Genomic DNA, 23,396 nt, shown 5'->3' with positions numbered 1-23,396 from the left:
CTGTCATCCTGTGTCGAAGCTTTGGTTATTTACTTCCCTTCATTATCCAGCATATATTTACTCTGTAAATCAGTTGAGAAGCTTTCTGCAATGGACCTCTATGAGAAAAAATGTGTATTTCTAAGTTGCTTTTCAATTAGAAACATGCACAGATTGTCTGGGTTTATGTGCATATATTTTATTATTATTTCACTTTTGTATGTCAGTGGAATCTGGTGTAAATGTAAATCTAACAGTATGAGCTGTAGTGACCAAATGTATTGCCACAATACATCTTTGGTCAATCAATCTCCTGGGGAAAAGTGTTGCAAGTGTGATAAAAATCTGTAATTTGAATTGCTGCCCATTATGGACAATTACTAGGTCTGTATGCTGTCCAACTCCCACACTGAACCATTTCCAGAATAACAGCTTTGCTTTGATGATCTTTATATTTTATGCCTCTTTCATCTCTTGACAAAATGAAATACCTGTAATGCTTCTAAAATTTTCTACATGTGTTTGTTCAAGGTCTTCCCTGGTGATTACTGCCAGTTACTCAACTGCATTGCCCATCTTTTTTTTTTTTTTTTTTTTTTCCGCTCAATAGGTGAACAACTGAATATTCTTTATGGTCTAATTTGTTATGGCAAGTAAATATACCTTACATATTCTCCTTTTGTGGTACAGAGGATCAAACTAAGAGCTCCTGTATGGTGGGCAAGCTTATTATTATTATTTTTTAATCACTGAGCAACATCTGCAGAAATAAAAGCCCTAAACCACATTATAACTTTAGCAAACTAATCCATATATATGTGTTGCACTACATTTAAAGAAGAACCTCTAAATTATACATATAGTACATTTTGTAAGTTAAATAATACTTTGTTATATTTATTTATTCAATTTCAATATATGATTAAAATTACACTCAGCATAAACATCCAAATTACTAAAAAATCACAAACTGAATGCATCTGTGTAAAAACTATACAACTCTAGAAACAAAATATTATCAGAACCTTGTCAGACACTTCATAAGAATCCAAAGGCAACTACTTTCCAAAGTCCCAAAATATTCTATTCTTTTTTTCTCAGTTTACTATGATGCATTTAATCAAACAGTTTTTCAAAGTCTGCTCAATTTTAACTGACTTTTCTATGCCTCAACATTGTATTTTTTTTTATTTTTTTCTAGCTGTAATTTTATTTTTATTTATATATTTTTTAAATTTAATATTACATTTCCAATGCTATCCCAACATTCCCCCATACCACCCCCCACTTCCCTACCCACCCATTCCCATTCTTTTGGCCCTGGCATTCCCCTATCTTGAGGCCTATAAAGTTTGCAAGTCCAATGGGCCTCTCTTTCCAGTGATGGCCCACTAGGCCATCTTTCAATACATATGCAGCTAGAGACAAGAGCTCCGGGGTACTGGTTAGTTCATCATCAACATTGTATTTTTGAGATCTATCTATATTGTTGCATATGGTCATAAAAGTCTCACTCTATATTTACAATGTCATAGACACATGGATTAATAGGTACAAAGATAGATAGATAGATAGATAGATAGATAGATAGATAGATAGATAGACAGATAGATACATAGATACGGAAAGAGAAACAACATATGCATACAATAGTTTAAGAGGCATGGAAAGTGAGTTTTTGGGTAAATATAAATAAATATGCACTTTTGGTCGGGCAGTGGTGGTGCACGCTTTTAATCCCAGCACTTGGGAGGCAGAGGCATGTGGATTTCTGAGTTTGAGGCCAGCCTGGTCTACAGAGTGAGTTCCAGGACATATATTTATATATGCAAATAGAATTGCAAGTCAAATACTGTTTTTATATAATTGGCAATTTGATTGTTTATTTCTCTAAAGCCTTATGCACATGTCCTCTTCTTAAGACAATAATATTTCCATAATTTCTCCTTTTCAAAATGAATTCTCATATATGTACCTTGTTTCACAGTTATATACACTTCTTCTCTTTATAATATTCATCTAATTATACTTAGTTAATAATAATAATAATAAATAATACACTATTTGTGGTTATTACCTTCTAGCATTCAACATGGTTCTAAGTTTTAAAATGTCTATAAAATATCATTAGGTTTATATTGAAAGACTTTTCTATATTCCATTCCTTTGTCAATGATTGAATTTCAAATAGGGAAAAAGGACTAAAACAACTCAATCAAACAGGATTCTTCAACTCATACATTTTGTGTATGGAATTCAATACATATGTTGGTATTCTACTAACAAACATGATTTTAAAGTTTTACACAAATAAACAATATGGTTAATGCAAATGAAATTAGTAAAAAAAAAACTGCAGAAAAGATCCCTGAAAATATAGACTTGAAAATCAAATTAAAACAAAAGCACCCAAAATCACAGAACATTTATTTACATGAGATAGAGATTATGAGTGTCAATTACAATAAAATAGAAGTTATAACAATTTTTGAAAGGATATTAACAGGGTTCCTGTTATAGATGTCTCGTATGAGGCTATGCCAGTGTCTGGCAAATAAAGAAGTGGATGCTCATAGTCATCTATAAGATGGAACACAGGGCCCCCAATGGAGAAGCTAGAGAAAGCACCCAAGGAGCTGAAGGGGTTTGCAACCCTATAGGTGGAAGAACAATATGAACTAACCAATACCCCTAGAGCTCGTATCTCTAGCTGCATATGTAGCAGAAGATGGCCTAGTCGGCCATTACTGGGAAGAGAGGCCTCTTGGTATTGCAAACTTTATATGCCCCAGTACAGGGGAATGCCAGGGCCAAGAAGAATGGGTGGATAGGGGAGCAGGGTGGGGGGAGTATATAGGGAACTTTCGGGATAGCATTTGAAATGGATATAAAGAAAATATATAATAAAAATTTTTAGAAATTAAAAAAGAAAGGATATTAAGTAGAAACATAATAAAAAGACAATGACCATTTTTCAATAACAATGACTTAAGATTTAGGGGAAGGATTGACTTTGGAATCATCATTATTCCATTGTTATAAAAAAGAAAATTGAGAATTGAAATCTTCTTGAGTATAATTCATTTGACAGAGTGTTGCTGGAAGAATACCAAATGCCAAGTGATAAGCTCTGCTCCAGTGACTTGGTAACACTTTCTTTCTTTTTACAAAAGTTACTAACATTTGTTTGTTTTTATGTACATACACATTTGTGGGTAGGAACATGGTTGAGTGGGGTACATATACCATGCAGCACATATGCAGAACAGAGAACAGCTTTCTACCATATAAATCCTAGGGTTTGACCTTTGATCATCAAGTCAAGCAGCATATGCCTTTTCCAACTACGCCATCTTGCAACAAGCTTGATAGTTTTTATTTTAGTGAATATAGTAATACTAATTTGGACTATGTTTCCCAAGAAACAAACCTCAGAATGCTAGAGGAAAATGTGGTTTATTTGTAAGGCAACCAAAGAAATTACCTGTAGGGTAGTGGAACCGAGATAGGAAAAGGAAAGAAATTAAGGAAGCCAGTTATTGTGAAGGCTATTGTTTTTTAACAGTTGTTCAGCATTGCTAAAGGAACTCCCAGAGAATAGTGGAAAAATACTTCTCATAGATTTTTTACCCCAATGCAACAAGGGCAGGGATCAAGGAGTAATGTTCTTCCAACTCTTATCTGGCATTGCCTTAATACTGCTACTGAGGCTTTAATTCCCCTTGCAAGTCTGTTCAAGATAAAAGAAATCCTTCATGCAAGTGCTTCCTAATGAGTACTCAAGGAAAATACCAAAGGTATATAGATTGGTCACTGGCAGCATCCACTACAAATCCCTATCCTTGCAGCTAAGATATCTACTGAGTAGAGTAAGAAATAGAAAACTAAAACTATAAATCATAGTAATATAAGTATACATGGCCATACAAAGAATGATCACGAAAACTCTTCTTCTATAATAATGATATTTGAATATGCAGTTAGTTATCAAAGATATACCTAGAAGGAAAATGTTATATCTTAAGCCACTGATATAAAAAGCTGCTCACAAAAAATCTCTGAAATATTTTGTTCTCAAGATACCTCCTTTAAAATGTCTGTTTTGCAACGATAACGTGCCCCAAAAATGTATTGATACCTATAAGAATCATGGACTCATATCATCTGGATACTATTACAATGTTGGTAATGTTTTGTTCTATGGAATTTGCAAGATTATTGTTTAAAATCTTCATAGTGGCATATGTATCAAGTATATTTGTCCAAATATCCTTGTTAAATATTTATAAAGAAGATCAATGTCTCATCTTATTAGTTCTCATTTCACCATGAAGGCCAGAGCACAACCTCTGGAGTCAGTCCTCAGGTGTTTTCCACCATTTCTTTGAGATAATGTCCCTCTTTGAAACATCACTAAGTAAGAGAGACTAGATACCCAATGAGCTCATTTGGGCCTGTCTCTGCTTCCCATCTTGACTCTGGTTTTGGAACATCCAAACACAGATCCTTATGCTCACAAGTAAGTGCTGAAGTAATAGAGCCAAGCCTTCCAGTACCTTTCTAATAAATAATTGTTATTTAGTGTCAGAGTCTAAAGTTGAATTTATATTTCTAAACATGGCACCAATATTGTAGTTTATTTCCATGCAAGTAATTTAACAGAAAGTCAAATTTGTCACCTGAAGAAATGATTTTGTTAATTATTCTGCCTATCCCACTCATAGCACTTTGGATATATTTAATGAGAAATATACATGTGCAATGACGTTTAGATTCTAAATTTCCACTGTCTTCTCTTGAGTAATAATTACTGTTCTTTATTCTTATTTTTATTCCAGTTGAAAGAATTCAGGTTCAGTGGGATGAGGTACAAGAACAGCTGCAGAATAGGAGACAACAGTTGAATGAAATGTTAAAGGATTCAACACAATGGCTGGAAGCTAAGGAAGAAGCTGAACAGGTCATAGGACAGGTCAGAGGCAAGCTGGACTCATGGAAAGAAGGTCCTCACACAGTGGATGCAATCCAAAAGAAGATCACAGAAACCAAGGTTAGTGTCAAGCATATCTTTAAAAAATATTTGTTATAGCAAATGAAAGCATGCCATAAATCAAAATTTAATATTTTCTTTTTTTTATTTTTAATATTTTTATTACATATTTTCCTCAATTACATTTCCAATGCTATCCCAAAAGTCCCCCATAGTGCCCCCCACTTCCCTACCCACCCATTCCCATTCTTTTGGCCCTGGCATTCCCCTATATTGGGGCATATAAAGTTTGCAAGTCCAATGGGCCTCTCTTTCCAATGATGGCCAACTAGGCCATCTTTCGATACATATGCAGCTAGAGACAAGAGCTCCGGGGTTCTGGTTAGTACATCATGTTGTTCCAACAATAGGGTTGCAGATCCCTTTAGCTCCTTGGGTACTTTCTCTAGCTTCTCCATTGGGAGCCCTGTGATACATCCAATAGCTGACTGTGAACATCCACTCCTGTGTTTGCTAGGCCCCGGCATTGTCTCACAAGAGACAGCTATATTTGGGTCCTTTCAGCAAAATCTTGCTAGTGTATGCAATGGTGTCAGCGTTTAGAAGCTGATTATGGGACGGATCCCTGGATACAGCAGTCTCTAAATGGTCCATCCTTTCATCACAGCTACGAACTTTGTCTCTGTAACTCCTTCCCTGGGTGTTTTGTTCCCAATTCTATGAAGGTGCACAGTGTCCACACTTTGGTCTTCATTCTTCTTGAGTTTCATGCGTTTATCAAATTGTATCTTATATCTTGGGTATCCTAAGTTTTGGGCTAATATCCACTTATCAATGAATACATATTGTATGAGTTCTTTTGTGATTGTGTTACTTCACTCAAGATGATGCCCTCCAGGTCCATCCATTTGGCTAGGAATTTCATAAATTCATTCTTTTTAATAGCTGAGTAGTACTCCATTGTGTAAATGTACCATAATTTCTGTATCCATTCCTCTGTTGAGGGACATCTGGGTTCTTTCCAGCTTCTGGCTATTATAAATAGGGCTGCTATGAACATAGTGGAGCATGTGTCCTTTTTACCGGTTGGGACATCTTCTGGATATATGCCCAGGAGAGGTATTGCTGGATCCTCCGGTAGTACTATGTCCAATTTTCTGAGGAACCGCCAGACTGATTTCCAGAGTGGTTGTACAAGCTTGCAATCCCACCAACAATGGAGGAGTGTTCCTCTTTCTCCACATCCTCGCCAGCATCTGCTGTCACCTGAATTTTTGATCTTAGCCATTCTGACTGGTGTGAGGTGGAATCTCAGGGTTGTTTTGATTTGCATTTCCCTGATGATTAAGGATGTTGAACATTTTTTCAGGTGTTTCTCTGCCATTCGGTATTCCTCAGGTGAGAATTCTTTGTTCAGTTCTGAGCCCCATTTTTTAATGGGGTTACTTGACTTTCTGGAGTCCACCTTCTTGAGTTCTTTATATATATTGGATATTAGTCCCTTATCTGATTTAGGATAGGTAAAGATCCTTTCCCAATCTGTTGGTGGATTTTTGTCTTATTGATGGTGTCTTTAGCCTTGCAGAAGCTTTGTAGTTTCATGAGGTCCCACTTGTCAATTCTCGATCTTACAGCACAAGCCATTACTGTTCTATTCAGGAATTTTTCCCCTGTGCCCATATCTTCAAGGCTTTTCCCCACTTTCTCCTCTATAAGTTTCAGTGTCTCTGGTTTTATGTGAAGTTCCTTGATCCACTTAGACTTGACCTTAGTACAAGGAGATAGGAATGGATCGATTTGCATTCTTCTACATGTTAACAACCAGTTGTACCAGCACCATTTGTTGAAAATGCTGTCTTTCTTCCACTGGATGTTTTTAGCTCCCTTGTCGAAGATCAAGTGACCGTAGGTGTGTGGGTTCATTTCTGGGTCTTCAATTCTATTCCATTGGTCTATTTGTCTGTCACTATACCAGTACCATGCAGTTTTTATCAAAATTGCTCTGTAGTAGAGTTTTAGGTCCGGAATGGTGATTCCACCAGAGGTTCTTTTATCCTTGAGAAGAGTTTTTGCTATCCTAGGTTTTTTGTTATTCCAGATAAATTTGCAGATTGCACTTTCTAATTCGTTGAAGAATTGAGTTGGAAATTTGATGGGGATTGCATTGAATCTGTAGATTGCTTTTGGCAAGATAGCCATTTTTACAATATTGATCCTGCCAATCCATGAGCATGGGAGATCTTTCCATCTTCTGAGATCTTCTATAATTTCTTTCTTCAGAGACTTGAAGTTTTTATTATACAGATCTTTCACTTCCTTAGTTAGAGTCACGCCAAGATATTTTATATTATTTGTGACTATTGAGAAGGGTGTTGTTTCCCTAATTTCTTTCTCAGCCTGTTTATTCTTTGTGTAGAGAAAGGCCATTGATTTGTTTGAGTTAATTTTATATCCAGCTACTTCACCGAAGCTGTTTATCAGGCTTAGGAGTTCTCTGGTGGAATTTTTAGGGTCACTTAGATATACTATCATATCATCTGCAAAAAGTGATATTTTGACTTCATCTTTTCCAATTTGTATCCCTTTGATCTCCTTTTGTTGTCGAATTGCTCTGGCTAGGACTTCAAGTACAATGTTGAATAGGTATGGAGAAAGTGGACAGCCTTGTCTAGTCCCTGATTTTAGAGGGATTGCTTCAAGCTTCTCACCATTTACTTTGATGTTGGCTACTGGTTTGCTGTATATTGCTTTTATCATGTTTAGGTATGGGCCTTGAATTCCTGATCTTTCCAAGACTTTTATCATGAATGGGTGTTGGATCTTGTCAAATGCTTTTTCCGCATCTAACGAGATGACCATGTGGTTTTTGTCTTTGAGTTTGTTTATATACTGGATTACGTTGATGGATTTCCATATATTGAACCATCCCTGCATCCCTGGGATGAAACCTACTTGGTCAGAATGGATGATTGTTTTGATGTGTTCTTGGATTTGGTTAGCAAGAACTTTATTGAGGATTTTTGCATCAATATTCATAAGGGATATTGGTCTGAAGTTTTCTATCTTTGTTGGGTCTTTTTGTGGTTTAGGTATCAGAGTAATTGTGGCTTCATAGAATGAGTTGGGTAGAGTACCTTCTGTTTCTATCTTGTGGAATAGTTTGTGAAGAACTGGGACTAGATCTTCTTTGAAGGTCTGATAGAACTATGCACTAAACCCATCTGGTCCTGGGCTTTTTTTAGTTGGGAGACTATTAATGACTGCTTCTATTTCTTTGGGGGATATAGGGCTGTTTAGATCATTAACCTGATCTTGATTCAACTTTGGTACCTGGTATCTGTCTAGGAACTTCTCCATTTCATCCAGGTTCTCCAGTTTTTTTGAGTATAGCCTTTGGTAGAAGGATCTGATGGTGTTTTGGATGTCTTCAGGATCTGTTGTTATGTCTCCTTTTTCATTTCTGATTTTGTTAATTAGGATGCTTTCCGTGTGCCCTCTAGTGAGTCTGGCTAAGGGTTTATCTATCTTGTTGATTTTCTTAAAGAACCAGCTCCTTGATTGGTTGATTCTTTGAATAGTTCTTCTTGTTTCCACCTGATTGATTTCGCCCCTGAGTTTGATTATTTCCTGCCGTCTACTCCTCTTGGGTGAATTTGCTTCCTTTTGTTCTAGTGCTATTAGGTGTGTTGTCAAGCAGCTAATGTGTGCTCTCTCTAGTTTCCTTTTGGAGGCACTCAGAGCTATGAGTTTTCATCTTAGAAATGCTTTCATTGCGTCCCATAAGTTTGGGTATGTTGTGGCTTCATTTTCATTGGATTCTAAAAAGTCCTTAATTTCTTTCTTTATTCCTTCCTTGACCAAGGTATCATTGAGAAGAGTGTTGTTCAGTTTCCACGTGAATGTTGGCTTTCTATTATTTATTTTGTTATTGAAGATCAGCCTTAGTCCATGGTGATCTGATAGGATGCATGGGACTATTTCAATATTTTTGTATCTGTTGAGGCCTGTTTTGTGGTAAATTTTGTAGAAGGTACCATGAGGTGCTGAGAAGAAGGTATATCCTTTTGTTTTAGGATAGAATGTTCTGTAGATATCTGCCAGATCCATTTGATTCATAATTTCTCTTAGTTTCTCTGTGTCCCTGTTTAGTTTCTGTTTCCATGATCTGTCCATTGGTGAAAGTGGTGTGTTGAAGTCTCCCAGTATTATTGTATGAGGTGCAATGTGTGCTTTGAGATTTACTAAAGTTTCTTTAATGAATGAGGCTGCCTTTGTATTTGGAGCATAGATATTCAGGATTGATAGTTCCTCTTGGAGGATTTTACCTTTGATGAGTATGAAGTGTCCCTCCCTGTCTTTTTTAATGACTTTGGGTTGGAAGTCAATCTTATCAGATATTAGAATGTCTACTCCAGCTTGTTTCTTCATACCATTTGCTTGGAAAATTGTTTTCCAGCCTTTCATTCTGAGATAGTGTCTATCTTTTTCTCTGAGATGAGTTTCCTGTAAGCAGCAAAATGTTGGGTCTTGTTTGTGTAGCCAGTTTGTTAGTCTATGTCTTTTTATCGGGTAGTTGATTCCATTGATATTAAGAGATATTAAGGAAAAGTAATTGTTGTTTCCTGTTATTTTTGTTGTTAAAGTTGGCATTCTGTTCTTGTGGCTGTCTTCTTTTAGGTTTGTTGAGGGATTACCTTCTTGTTGTTTCTAGGGCGTGGTTCCTGTCCTTGTATTGGTTTTTTTCTGTTATTATCCTTTGAAGGGCTGGATTCGTGGAGAGATAATGTGTGAATTGGGTTTTGTCGTGGAATACTTTGGTTTCTCCATCTATGTTAATTGAGAGTTTGGCTGGGTATAGTAGCCTGGGCTGGAATTTGTGTTCTTTTAGTGTCTGTATAACATCCATCCAGGATCTTCTGGCTTTCATAGTCTCTGGTGAAAAATCTGGTGTAATTCTGATAGGCTTGCCTTTATATGTTACTTGGCCTTTATCTCTTACTGCTTTTAGTATTCTATCTTTATTTAGAGCATTTGTTGTTCTGATTATTATGTGTCGGGAGGAATTTCTTTTCTGGTCCAGTCTATTTGGAGTTCTGTAGGCTTCTTGTATGTTCATGGGCATCTCTTTCTTTAGATTTGGGAAGTTTTCTTCTATAATTTTGTTGAAGATGTTTGCTGGTCCTTTGAGTTGAAAATCTTCATTCTCATCCACTCCTATTATCCGTAGGTTTGGTCTTCTCATTGTGTCCTGTATTTCTTGGATGTTTTGAGTTAGGATCTTTTTGCATTTTACATTTTCCTTGATTGTTGTGCCGATGTTCTCTATGGAATCTTCTGCACCTGAGATTCTCTCTTCCATCTCTTGTATTCTGTTGCTGATGCTCGTATCTATGGTTCCAGATTTCTTTCCTAGGGTTTCTATCTCCAGTGTTGCCTCATTTTGGGTTTTCTTTATTGTGTCTACTTCCCTTTTTAGGTCTAGTATGGTTTTGTTCACTTCCATCATCTGTTTGGATGTGTTTTCCTGTTTTTCATTAAGGACTTCTACCTGTTTGATTATGTTATCCTGTTTTTCTTTAAGGATTTGTAACTCTTTAGCAGTGTTCTCCTGCAATTCTTTAAGGGATTTTTGTGCTTCCTCTTTAGTGTCTTCTGCCTGTTTAGCAGTGTTCTCCTGTATTTCTTTAAGTGTGTTATTAAAGTCCTTCTTGAAGTCCTCTACCATCATCAGGAGATATGCTTTTAGATCCGTGTCTAGCTTTTCCGTTGTGTTGGGGTGCCCTGGACTGGGCGAAGTGGGAGTGCTGGGTTCTGATGATGGTGAGTGGTCTTGGTTTCTGTTAGTAAGATTATTACGTTTACCTTTCACCATCTGGTAATCTCTGGGGTTAGTTGTTGTCGTTGTCACTGTTTAAAGATTGGAGCAGAAGCTGTGTTCCACTCACCAGCAGTCTCAAAATCCTGTGGCAGGGGTTGTGGGTAGCTGGCAGGTGTCAGCAGACCCTGTGCCATAGCTATCCCGGTGCTTTTCTGACAGGAAGAGGCTTGTAGCCCTACGTAGGCCGGATTTCTGCCTCCCCAACCAAAGCAGTCTCAGGTCCCGCGTGATTGGACTGGAGCAGAAGCTGTGTTCCACTCACCAGCAGTCTCAAAATCCTGTGGCGGGGGTCGTGGGTAACTGGCGGGTGTCAGCTGACCCTGTGCTCTAGCTAAGCCGGTGCTGGTCCGGCCGGATGAGGCCTGTGGCCTTACTCAGGCCGGTTTCTGCTTCCCTAACTAATGCAGTCTCAGGTCCCGCTCGCAATTGGATTGGAGCAGAAGCTGTGTTCCACTCACCAGAAGTCTTAAGATCCTGTGGCGGGTGTTGTGGGTAGCTGGCGAGTGTCAGCAGACCCTGCGCCCTAGCTACCCCGGTGCTTTTCTGACCGGAAGAGGCTTGTGGCCCTACGTAGGCCGGATTTCTGCCTCCCCAACCAAAGCAGTCTCAGGTCCCGTGTGATTGGACTGGAGCAGAAGCTGTGTTCCACTCACCAGCAGTCTCAAAATCCTGTGGCGGGGGTCGTGGGTAGCTGGCGGGTGTCAGACGACCCTGCGCTCTAGCTATGCAGGTGCTGGTCCGGCCGGATGAGATATGCTTACTTTCAAGAGACAGACGTTAGAAAACAAACACACCCCCAAACAAAACACATGCGTGCGTGCACACACACACCCACATACACACACTATTCAACACTAAACAAAATCCCTGCTGATAAACTGTAACAGAATCCTATGAGAAATATTGCCATTTAGAATTTTCAAAAAAAGCTAAACTATTATGCCAATGGCACCTGAAAGTGCCAGCAGTGATCCTCCTAGGATTTATTTCATTTGGCACAATCTTGGTTGAGTTCACAGCCTATTCACCAGGCTAAGATTGGACCAAACTTGGCAATGGGATCTTTGGAAAAAGTATTTCTTGATCATTTTGAACTTTCTTTTCCAGTGGTCATAAAGATTTGGCCAGGCTTACACTTTCCATTTATTTTTCTCCTTTCAGCTTTTGAAAAAGAAATTCCATTTTTGTCTGATCTTTGATTGCTTTTGTGTCAAATTCAGCATAAAAGCTTTTCAAACGTGACAGTATTAGCTGTTTTGTGCTTGGGTGAGCTAAGAGTACATGAATTCAATAGAGAAGTGAAATCTTATTGAGCCTTGCTGATTTGGCTATTTAATACTAGAAACTATTTGAAGGGAGAAATCTAATAACTTTCAATTATTAAATAAACATTTCCTAGGCTGAAAAATGCTATGTTTTAAATGTGCCCTTTACTGGACCATAGATACATTATAATTATAATTAATTTTCTAACTAAAACTTCTTTTAACTTTTTTATTGGTTATTTTATTTATGTACATTTCAAATGTTCTTGTTTCCTCTCCAAAAAGACCCTATCCCATCCCCCCTCCCTCTGATTCTATGATAATGTTCACCATTCACCCACCCACTCCCTCTTCCACATCCTGGCATTTCCCTACATTGGAGCATCAAGCCTTCATAGGACCAAGGACCTCTCCTCCCATTGATGCCCAACAAGGCCATCCTCTGCTACATATGCAGCTAGAGCCAGGGGTCCCTCCATACACATACTCTTTGGTTGGTGGTTTAGTCCCTGCAGGGTCTGCTTGATTTATATTGCTCTTCTTCCTATGGGGTTGCAAACCACTTCAGCTCCGTTATAGAAAAGCCTGTTCAATAACATACCTACACTAACCACTTGAAAATTACAAATTATTTTAGTAAGAAATAATCAGGGGGAATTCTTTGATAAACTTGAAGGATACATTATTATTTTATGTGTGTTTATGAGGGGGTCAAACTTATATATTAAACAGTATTCTGTCTGTATTATAGGTATGTACAATGATAGAAATCGAAATTTTATGTATGTTAAGCCTACACATTTTTATATGTATGGATATATGAATGCATGTATATTAGAGTTACATAATTGACTGAAACTAGTAGTTTGGAAATGTGATTTCTAATCTAATAATGAAAAACATTGTCTAAGATCATCTGTTTAGAACCTAGCATCTGGTCATGCATTTTTAAAACTCCCCTTTGTTCTCCCTGTAACACTGCCAAATGAGTAAGAATCAATAAGCTAATAGTAGTTTTTTTTTTCTTCTTAAAGCACTAGGAGGCCACTATACTTGAAACATAGAGAACATATCTTATATCTCTGATATAACGTAACTAATCACAAGGTACTTTCCCTGTTACTTACACATATATTTAAGAGAGACTTTCCATGTCTTGCTCTCCATTACACTCTGACCGCACCATTATTTTACTTAGGTTTTATTCACAGAACAACTTCTTCAGTATTTGAAACTATACTGTGATGACTCTAGAAATCTATTCCTACACACACACACACACACACACACAAGCAAAACAAAACACATTTTGGAAGATGGTTGTAAAAATTCTCCTCAGAACTCAGAAAACTAACCAAAAGATAGAGTCTCTGACATGTTATACTTCCACAAGAACAGCAAGATTTTCCTGTCCTTCTTTTCTAGCTTCACAGTAGTCTTGAGAATCAGCAGTCTTGGAAACACTGGGAAAATAAAAATAAAACTATACGGAGAATCTAATTTTTTTTAATTTTTTTTATTACGTATTTTCCTCAATTACATTTCCAATGCTACCCCAAAAGTCCCCCATAACCCCCCACTTCCCTACCCACCCACTCCCCCTTTTTGGCCCTGGTGTTCCCCTGTACTGGGGCATATAAAGTTTGCAAGTCCAGTGGGCCTCTCTTTCCAGTGATGGCCGACTAGGCCATCTTTTGATACATATGCAGCTAGAGTCAAGACCTCCGGGGTACTGGTTAGTTCATAATGTTCTAATTCTTTATTTGACCTGACTTATAGCTAACTCCCTATGAAAAGGCAATGATTCATGGTCATAATACATATCACTCTACAGCAGTTATTTAACGTAACAGTATATATTGGCAGTGATGTTCATTGAGGTTTTGGGAAAAAAAAAAACTTTAAATGGGGCATCTGGGTGTTGAGATGTCCATATGGGGTTCTTTGAAAATTCTGGCATATTTTTGGAGAGTGGAGAAAGTCTTGGGCATGCGTTCACAAATATAAGTAAATTAAAGGAGAAAAACTATAAACAACCACCACATAGAAATGCTGTCTTTGAAAGCACAACAGCTAGCATAAAACAGTCATGATGAATGTTCAATAGATATAATCCAGTCTGAGAAAAAGAAAAATAATATAAAAATATATAAAGTAAAAACTGAAAAAAAAATTATGTGCAATTCAAGAAAAATTGTCTGGCAGTTTCCTGTTTTTAATACCAGATTGAATATCTGGACATATAAACAAGAGGAAATACTTGAAAAACAGTATAATCTTACAAACTGTAGTAGCCATCTCTACAATTCTCTATACAATAATAGCAGAATTCATATTATTCTTACTTGCACAATAAATCCCCTTCAAGATAGTCCACATGAGATGAAAATTCTATAATGTGACTTTTCAGATTATGGGATAAAACTAAAGATAAATAGCTATAACACATTAAAGAGTTTTGCAAATAAAAGAAAATCATATAGTGCATGCTAATGGAACCACTGTGCTAGAGAAAAAAAATCTCATTAAAATTCAAACTACCTTGAGAAAAATGGGAATAAAAATACAAAATTCTGAGGCCTCTGAAGAGTGAAGTGTGTGACATTATGTGCTGTAAAAAAACAATAGGAAGTATCTCAAATCAATAGCACATTTCCTATCATTGAAAATTGCAAAAAGAAGAAAATTCTAATGTTATCATAAATAATAGATGCTGTAGTGTAAATAATAAAAGAAAGAAAATTCAATGCAGAAAGATTTAAAAGTGTGTTTATGTACAACAGACAGGACTCTTTTTGCTAAAATTTAAAAAAAGAACAGAAAAAGGCTTAAATTAATAATCATATGTATGAAAGAGCATATTGTTATTAATATTATGTAACTAAAATTGAATATTAGAATATGTTATGAACAACTGGAGAAATAACACAACTAATATGTAATAAGAAAAGGAAATGATAGTTTTATGTTTCCCCACAATGAAAGATGCAGATCCAGGAGACTTTAAAAGTGAGTTCTACCATGCTTTTTAGTAATAAATAATCTCCATATTTTACGAACTCTTCTGAAAGTAGAAGTAATAATACTTTGTATTGAAACATAGTACGATAAAAAAAGAATACCGTGGTACAAAATGCAATGAAATAAGTCCTATCACTTGTAATAGCGTGAAGGAACTTAATGGACTTACACTAAATAAAATCAGTCAGGTATTGAAAGCCAAACGTCTTAGTACATCATGTGAATTTATATATGGACTGTAATCACTCCAAACTTACACATGTCGAGGCAAGCATGACAATGACAAGAATCTTGAGGTATTCTGGTAGAGATCATGGTGTTTCAGTTAGAATGTATAACCACTCAAAATTTATTACACAGCATGCTGATATGGCTAATATTAAAATATCACATGTGTCTGAATCATTTTAACTCCATATTTCAAATTCTTCAATACAAACAATAATGAACATTATATGAGATAGCAGATTAGACTAATTACTTTAGATATCATGTTTTATCCTATGAGAGTGTATAATTTCCATTTGTTAATTAAAAGTAAATATTTTAATTAAAATAAGCAAAGTATAATGGTTTGCAAAACATAACCTATTCCAGAGTGGAATTTAAAACTAAACAAAAGATCTAAAAGTTTAAGGGCTGGAGTGATGGCTCAGGAGTTACGATCACTTAATTGTGCAATCATGAGTACTAGAGTTTGGATCCCAGCATCCATGTAACAAATTGTGTATCCAATAATTGCCTATCTATTCAGTTTAAAGGGATCAGAGATAGGACCACTGGAGTTTGCTGGATTCCACCCTAGTTGAGAAAAGCAATCCAAATTCAGTAAGTAATCCTCTTTCAAATTCATAGAAACAGTATTAAATGAGGACATCTATTGTCATCGTCAGGCCTACCTACATATGCAAAGATGCACACCCATCCACTTGCTTGTACACACAAATGCACACAGACACACACACACACACAGACACACACACACACACACGCATAAACACACACACGCATAAACACACGCACATGCACATGCACCATAAAACTTAAAAATATTTTAGTATAGAGGTACAAAAGTTGTTAAGCAATATTTTCTTAGATGCAACACCAAAAATGAAGGTAATAAAAGGCAGTTTATACTTAATCAAAACAAAAACTTTTCTACTTCAAACAATGCCAATAAGTTAAAAGACAATTCATAGCACTGGAGAAAATATTTTAAATAGTATTTGTAATGAGAAATGTATTCAAGAACATATATAAACTCTAATAACTCAACCAAAATTCAAATTACCCAATTACAGAGACTGTTTTAATAGAAGTCTCCAAAGTTGGAGAGTCCCTTTGTCCTTTGAAGGCTATATGTCCCAGTGTGGGGTAATACCAGGGCCAGGAAGCAGGAGTTGGTGGGTTGTTGAGCAGAGGGATGGGGAGTGTGTTTTTCAGAGGGGAAACCAGGAAAGAGGATAACATTTGAAATGTAAATAAAGAAAATATCCAATAAAATTATATATAAAAAATAAAATATTTTAGGCTAAAAAAAGTCTCCCAAGTAGACATCCTTAAACAAATGATAATATAGTTATCATTAGTGATGAGAAAATATAATTAAAAACAATGAAATGGTTCTTTATGTGCATTAGCCAAAATAATGATTTCATACTATGAGGAGAATAATTGGAATCCTTACATATTTGATGAGTATTTCAAATGATAAATATGTTCCGATGTGTTAGAGCCTAGTTAGAACCTAAAATAGAGTATTGCTGAAAGTTCAAGTCCGGTGTGGGCTACATAACCAACAGGTTACATGACAGCCAGAGTTATGTAATAAAACCTAGTTTCAAGAAAACAAACAAACCAATGAATAAACATTTAAGTAAAATTAAAAAATTGTTAAAACAATGGGAAAATATTTAGAAATTTATAACGATATAAATATTAGTGTTCTGCTGCTTAATATATACTCAACAGGAATAAAAGTAGACACAAATATTTATACAAAAGATTTAATTAGTTAATGTCAGTATTAATTATGATATTCAGAATGCATAATCAACCCATATCTCCATCAGCAAACACATAAACAGAATCTTGTACATGGAGAAATGAAATATTATTACATGACAAAAATTCATCATAATGCATAATGCTAATAGTGTAGGGTAGATAAACCTCAAAGTCATTATGCCAATTCATATAACCCAGTCAAAAATAACATTATCTTTCTCTGGTTACAAGTAAAACAAATAATAGCTGAGGGTGAATAAAATGGATAGTTAAAGGTTGTTAATATGAGGTACAGAAGAATTTGTCTTAGAACTGGATTGTAGAAATGGTTGAACATCTGTGTGGCTCAATGAAAAAATCAATAAAGTATACAGTTTCAATGAGTATATAGTAATGGGATTATGTATTGGTAAATCTGCTTTTAAAAGTATATTTGGACCACCAACCAGGCAGCATACACCAGCTGATATGAGGCCTCCAACACACATACAGTAGAGGACTGCCAGGTCTGTGTTCAGTCAGAGATGATGCACACAACCCTCAAGAGACTGAAGACCCCAGGGAGTTTAGAAGTCTTGGTGGGGTGAGAGGTGGGGGGTTTGGCGTGAGGACATCCTCATGAAGACAGAGGGGCGGAGGACGTATGGGATGTAGAACAGTCAGAGGGTGGACCAGGAGGGGAATAATATCTGGAGTGTAAAAAAAAGATTAAATAAACATTTTTAAAAAGTATATTCACACTTCATGACGACTACAGGGGCTTTTTCCTAATTTCTAAAGTGCAGTTATGTGGTCTCATAACAAAAGATATTTGTGAATATAATTTCCCAAAGTAGCTGATAGGAATTTAAAAGTTACCTAAAAATCTGGGTGTGGTGGCAGAAGAAAATGTTACTGTCTGGTGATTTCTAATGTTCTTTTGAGGGTAGTTTCTACAGGAACACTTCCACACACTTTCAACCATACTTCTCTTAGAATTCTGGGTTATCTGGATGATTTGTTAATTACAACATTGCTTAAGCCTTTTAATAAAGTCAGCAAATTAAAGCGAGAGCTCAAATAAAGAGAATGCTTTCCAAATGTCATAATGAAATTAAAGTAATGAAGTACTTGGAGGACTCTCCTCCCATCTTTTTTTTAATAAAACTTATTCCAAAGAAGCTGAAAGAGAAATGGGGCCTGAAAGTAAAGAGGGGAAAAATAAATTGTATGCCATTAGTTTAATTATAAAAATTCATTACATGAAGCCATGTAAGACAGAAAATAATGGAACTCTAATGGGTTGGCCGATAACACATTTACTAGCCTGCTCTCAGCTTGTAGTCATTGTTGAAAGGACAAAAACGTAGCAGCACTGGTATGGAGCCCTCAAAGCTGTTGAAAAGATTAATCATTTCCAGTAAGCTGGAAAATGAGGGCCATTTTCTTAAATAGTATCCTGTATGGAATGTTACCTTAGGAAACAGAATTGTTTGGTAATGTCAAAGGTTTAATGGATGAGTCTTAGAGTTAATGGTGAGAAGCTTTACATTCGAAATAGATTCCTTGCACATATTTTAACATTTTTATTATAAATCCATAAAGGATTTTATAGGTCATTTTAATTCACACAAGAAAGAAAGGAATTAACTTTCTTTTCCCAATAAAGATTTATAGAACATTAATTCATATTTATAGCTAAATTGTTTAGTGATTTTAAAGAACCAAGCAAATGTATTCTTTTTCTGCTCTCTGTGAACATTCTACTTTGAGTTGCACAATAATTTTCCAATGAAGCTATAATTATTCATAAAAATGTTCTTTTTTTATTTTTATTTTTATTACATATTTTCCTCAATTACATTTCCAATGCTATCCCAAAAGTCCCCCATACCGCCCCCCACTTCCCTACCCACCCATTCCCATTCTTTTGGCCCTGGCATTCCCCTATATTGGGGCATATAAAGTTTGCAAGTCCAATGGGCCTCTCTTTCCAGTGATGGCCGACTAGGCCATCTTTCGATACATATGCAGCTAGAGACAAGAGCTCCAGGGTACTGGTTAGTTCATCATGTTGTTCCAACTATAGGGTTGCAGATCCCTTTAGCTCCTTGGGTACTTTCTCTGGCTTCTCCATTGGGAGCCCTGTGATACATCCAATAGCTGACTGTGAGCATTCACTCCTGTGTTTGCTAGGCCCCTGCATAGTCTCACAAGAGACAGCTATATTTGGGTCCTTTCAGTAAAATCTTGCTAGTGTATGCAATGGTGTCAGCGTTTAGAAGCTGATTATGGGATGGATCCCTGGATATGGCAGTCTCTAGATGGTCCATCCTTTCATCACAGCTACGAACTTTGTCTCTGTAACTCCTTCCATGGGTGTTTTGTTCCCAATTCTAAGAAGGGGCACAGTGTCCACATTTTGGTCTTCATTCTTCTTGAGTTTCATGCGTTTAGCAAATTGTATCTTATATCTTGGGTATCCTAAGTTTTGGGCTAATATCCACTTATCAGTGAATACATATTGTGTGAGTTCCTTTGTGATTGTGTTACCTCACTCAAGATGATGCCCTCAAGGTCCATCCATTTGGCTAGGAATTTCATAAATTGATTCTTTTTAATAGCTAAGTAGTACTCCATTGTGTAAATGTCCCATAATTTCTGTATCCATTCCTGTGTTGAGGGACATCTGGGTTCTTTCCAGCTTCTGGCTATTATAAATAGGGCTGCTATGAACATAGTGGAGCATGTGTCCTTCTTACCGGTTGGGACATCTTCTGGATATATGCCCAGAAGAGGTATTGCTGGATCCTCCGGTAGTACTATGTCCAATTTTCTGAGGAACCGCCAGACTGATTTCCAGAGTGGTTGTACAAGCTTGCAATCCCACCAACAATGGAGGAGTGTTCCTCTTTCTCCACATCCCCGCCAGCATCTGCTGTCACCTGAATTTTTGATCTTAGCCATTCTGACTGGTGTGAGGTGGAATCTCAGGGTTGTTTTGATTTGCATTTCCCTGATGATTAAGGATGTTGAACATTTTTTCAGGTGCTTCTCTGCCATTTGGTATTCTTCAGGTGAGAATTCTTTGTTCAATTCTGAGCCCCATTTTTTAATGGGGTTATTTGACTTTCTGGAGTCCACCTTCTTGATTTCCTTATATATATTGGATATTAGACCCTTATCTGATTTAGGATAGGTAAAGATCCTTTCCCAATCTGTTGGTGTTTTTTTTTGTCTTATTGATGGTGTCTTTTGCCTTGCAGAAGCTTTGCAGTTTCATGAGGTCCCACTTGTCAATTCTCGATCTTACAGCACAAGCCATTGCTGTTCTATTCAAGAAATTTTCCCCTGTGCCCATATCTTCAAGGCTTTTCCCCACTTTCTCCTCTATAAGTTTCAGTGTCTCTGGTTTTATGTGAAGTTCCTTGATCCACTTAGACTTGACATTAGTACAAGGAGATAGGAATGGATCAATTCGCATTCTTCTACATGATAACAACCAGTTGTGCCAGCACCATTTGTTGAAAATGCTGTCTTTCTTCCACTGGATGGTTTTAGCTCCCTTGTCGAAGATCAAGTGACCGTAGGTGTGTGGATTCATTTCTGGGTCTTCAATTCTATTCCATTGGTCTATTTGTCTGTCACTATACCAGTACCACGCAGTTTTTATCACAATTGCTCTGTAGTAAAGCTTTAGGTCTGGCATGGTGATTCCACCAGAGGTTCTTTTATCCTTGAGAAGAGTTTTTGCTATCCTAGGTTTTTTGTTATTCCAGATGAATTTGCAGATTGCACTTTCTAATTCATTGAAGAATTGAGTTGGAATTTTGATGGGGATTGCATTGAATCTGTAGATTGCTTTTGGCAAGATAGCCATTTTTACAATGTTGATCCTGCCAATCCATGAGCATGGGAGATCTTTCCATCTTCTGAGATCTTCTAGAATTTCTTTCTTCAGAGACTTGAAGTTTTTATTATACAGATCTTTCACTTCCTTAGTTAGAGTCACGCCAAGATATTTTATATTACTTGTGACTATTGAGAAGGGTGTTGTTTCCCTAATTTCTTTCTCAGCCTGTTTATTCTTTGTGTAGAGAAAGGCCATTGATTTGTTTGAGTTAATTTTATATCCAGCTACTTCACCGAAGCTGTTTATCAGGTTTAGGAGTTCTCTGGTGGAATTTTTAGGGTCACTTATATATACTATCATATCATCTGCAAAAAGTGATATTTTGACTTCATCTTTTCCAATTTGTATCCCTTTGATCTCCTTTTGTTGTCGAATTGCTCTGGCTAGGACTTCAAGTACTATGTTGAATAGATATGGAGAAAGTGGACAGCCTTGTCTAGTCCCTGATTTTAGAGGGATTGCTTCAAGCTTCTCACCATTTACTTTGATGTTGGCTACTGTTTTGCTGTATATTGCTTTTATCATGTTTAGGTATGGGCCTTGAATTCCTGATCTTTCCAAGACTTTTATCATGAATGGGTGTTGGATCTTTTCAAATGCTTTTTCTGCATCTAACGAGATGACCATGTGGTTTTTGTCTTTGAGTTTCTTTATATACTGGATTACTTTGATGGATTTCCTTATATTGAACCATCCCTGCATCCCTGGGATGAAACCTACTTGGTCAGGATGGATGATTGTTTTGATGTGTTCTTGGATTCGGTTAGCAAGAACTTTATTGAGGATTTTTGCATCAATATTCATAAGGGATATTGGTCTGAAGTTTTCTATCTTTGTTGGGTCTTTTTGTGGTTTAGGTATCAGAGTAATTGTGGCTTCATAGAATGAGTTGGGTAGAGTACCTTCTGTTTCTATTTTGTGGAATAGTTTGTGAAGAACTGGGATTAGATCTTCTTTGAAGGTCTGATAGAACTCTGCACTAAACCCATCTGGTCCTGGGCTTTTTGGTTGGGAGACTATTAATGGCTGCTTCTATTTCTTTGGGGGATATAGGGCTGTTTAGATCATTAACCTGATCTTGATTCAACTTTGGTACCTGGTATCTGTCTAGGAACTTCTCCATTTCATCCAGGTTCTCCAGTTTTGTTGAGTATAGCCTTTGGTAGAAGGATCTGATGGTGTTTTGGGTGTCTTCAGGATCTGTTGTTATGTCTCCTTTTTCATTTCTGATTTTGTTAATTAGGATGCTTTCCCTGTGCCCTCTAGTGAGTCTGGCTAAGGGTTTATCTATCTTGTTGATTTTCTCAAAGAACCAGCTCCTTGATTGGTTGATTCTTTGAATAGTTCTTTTTGTTTCCACTTGATTGATTACGCCCCTGAGTTTGATTATTTCCTGCTGTCTACTCCTCTTGGGTGAATTTGCTTCCTTTTGTTCTAGTGCTTTTAGGTGTGTTGTCAAGCAGCTAATGTGTGCTCTTTCTAGTTTCTTTTTGGAGGCACTCAGAGATATGAGTTTTCCTCTTAGAAATGCTTTCATTGCGTCCCATAAGTTTGGGTATGTTGTGGCTTCATTTTCATTGAACTCTAAAAAGTCCTTGATTTCTTTCTTTATTCCTTCCTTGACCAAGGTATCATTGAGAAGAGTGTTGTTCAGTTTCCATGTGAATGTTGGCTTTCTATTATTTATTTTGTTATTGAAGATCAGCCTTAGTCCATGGTGATCTGATAGGATGCATGGGAAAATTTCAATATTTTTGTATGTGCTGAGTCCTGTTTTGTGCCCAATTACGTGGTCAATTTTGGAGAAGGTACCATGAGGTGCTGAGAAGAAGGTGTATCCTTTTGTTTTAGGGTAAAATGTTCTGTAGATATCTGCCAGATCCATTTGATCCATAACTTCTGTTAGTTTCATTGTGTCCCTGTTTAGTTTCTGTTTCCATGATCTGTCCATTGGTGAAAGTGATGTGTTGAAGTCTCCCACTATTATTGTATGAGGTGCAATGTGTGCTTTGAGATTTACTAAAGTTTCTTTAATGAATGAGGATGCCTTTGTATTTGGAGCATAGATATTCAGGATTGATAGTTCCTCTTGGAGGATTTTACCTTTGATGAGTATGAAGTGCCCCTCCCTGTCTTTTTTGATGACTTTGGTTTGGAAGTCAATCTTATCAGATATTAGAATGGCTACTCCAGCTTGTTTCTTCATACCATTTGCTTGGAAAATTGTTTTCCAGCCTTTCATTCTGAGGTAGTGTCTTTCTTTTTCTCTGAGATGAGTTTCCTGCAAGCAGCAAAATGTTGGGTCTTGTTTGTGTAGCCAGTTTGTTAGTCTATGTCTTTTTATCGGGGAGTTGAGTCCATTGA

General features: G+C 36.7%; 1 protein-coding gene across 3 annotated transcripts in view; it reads left to right on the top strand.

The window, feature by feature from the left end:
- The window catches only part of Dmd (dystrophin), a 2,436,643-nt gene that overhangs the window by 1,767,009 nt on the left and 646,238 nt on the right, over positions 1-23,396 (top strand). For all 3 annotated transcript variants that reach the window (XM_085838134.1, XM_085838135.1, XM_029473188.1), the window contains exon 53: positions 4,818-5,029. In XM_085838134.1, the coding sequence (XP_085694260.1) occupies positions 4,818-5,029 (212 nt within the window). The remainder of the gene's footprint in view (positions 1-4,817; positions 5,030-23,396) is intronic.

Source organism: Mus caroli, unplaced genomic scaffold (genome assembly GCF_978045245.1).
Source record: "Mus caroli unplaced genomic scaffold, Mus_caroli_1 scaffold_5, whole genome shotgun sequence".
Lineage (NCBI taxonomy): Eukaryota > Metazoa > Chordata > Mammalia > Rodentia > Muridae > Mus > Mus caroli.
The sequence above is the reverse complement of the archived record's forward strand: the minus strand, read 5'-3'. Positions and strand labels throughout refer to the sequence as shown.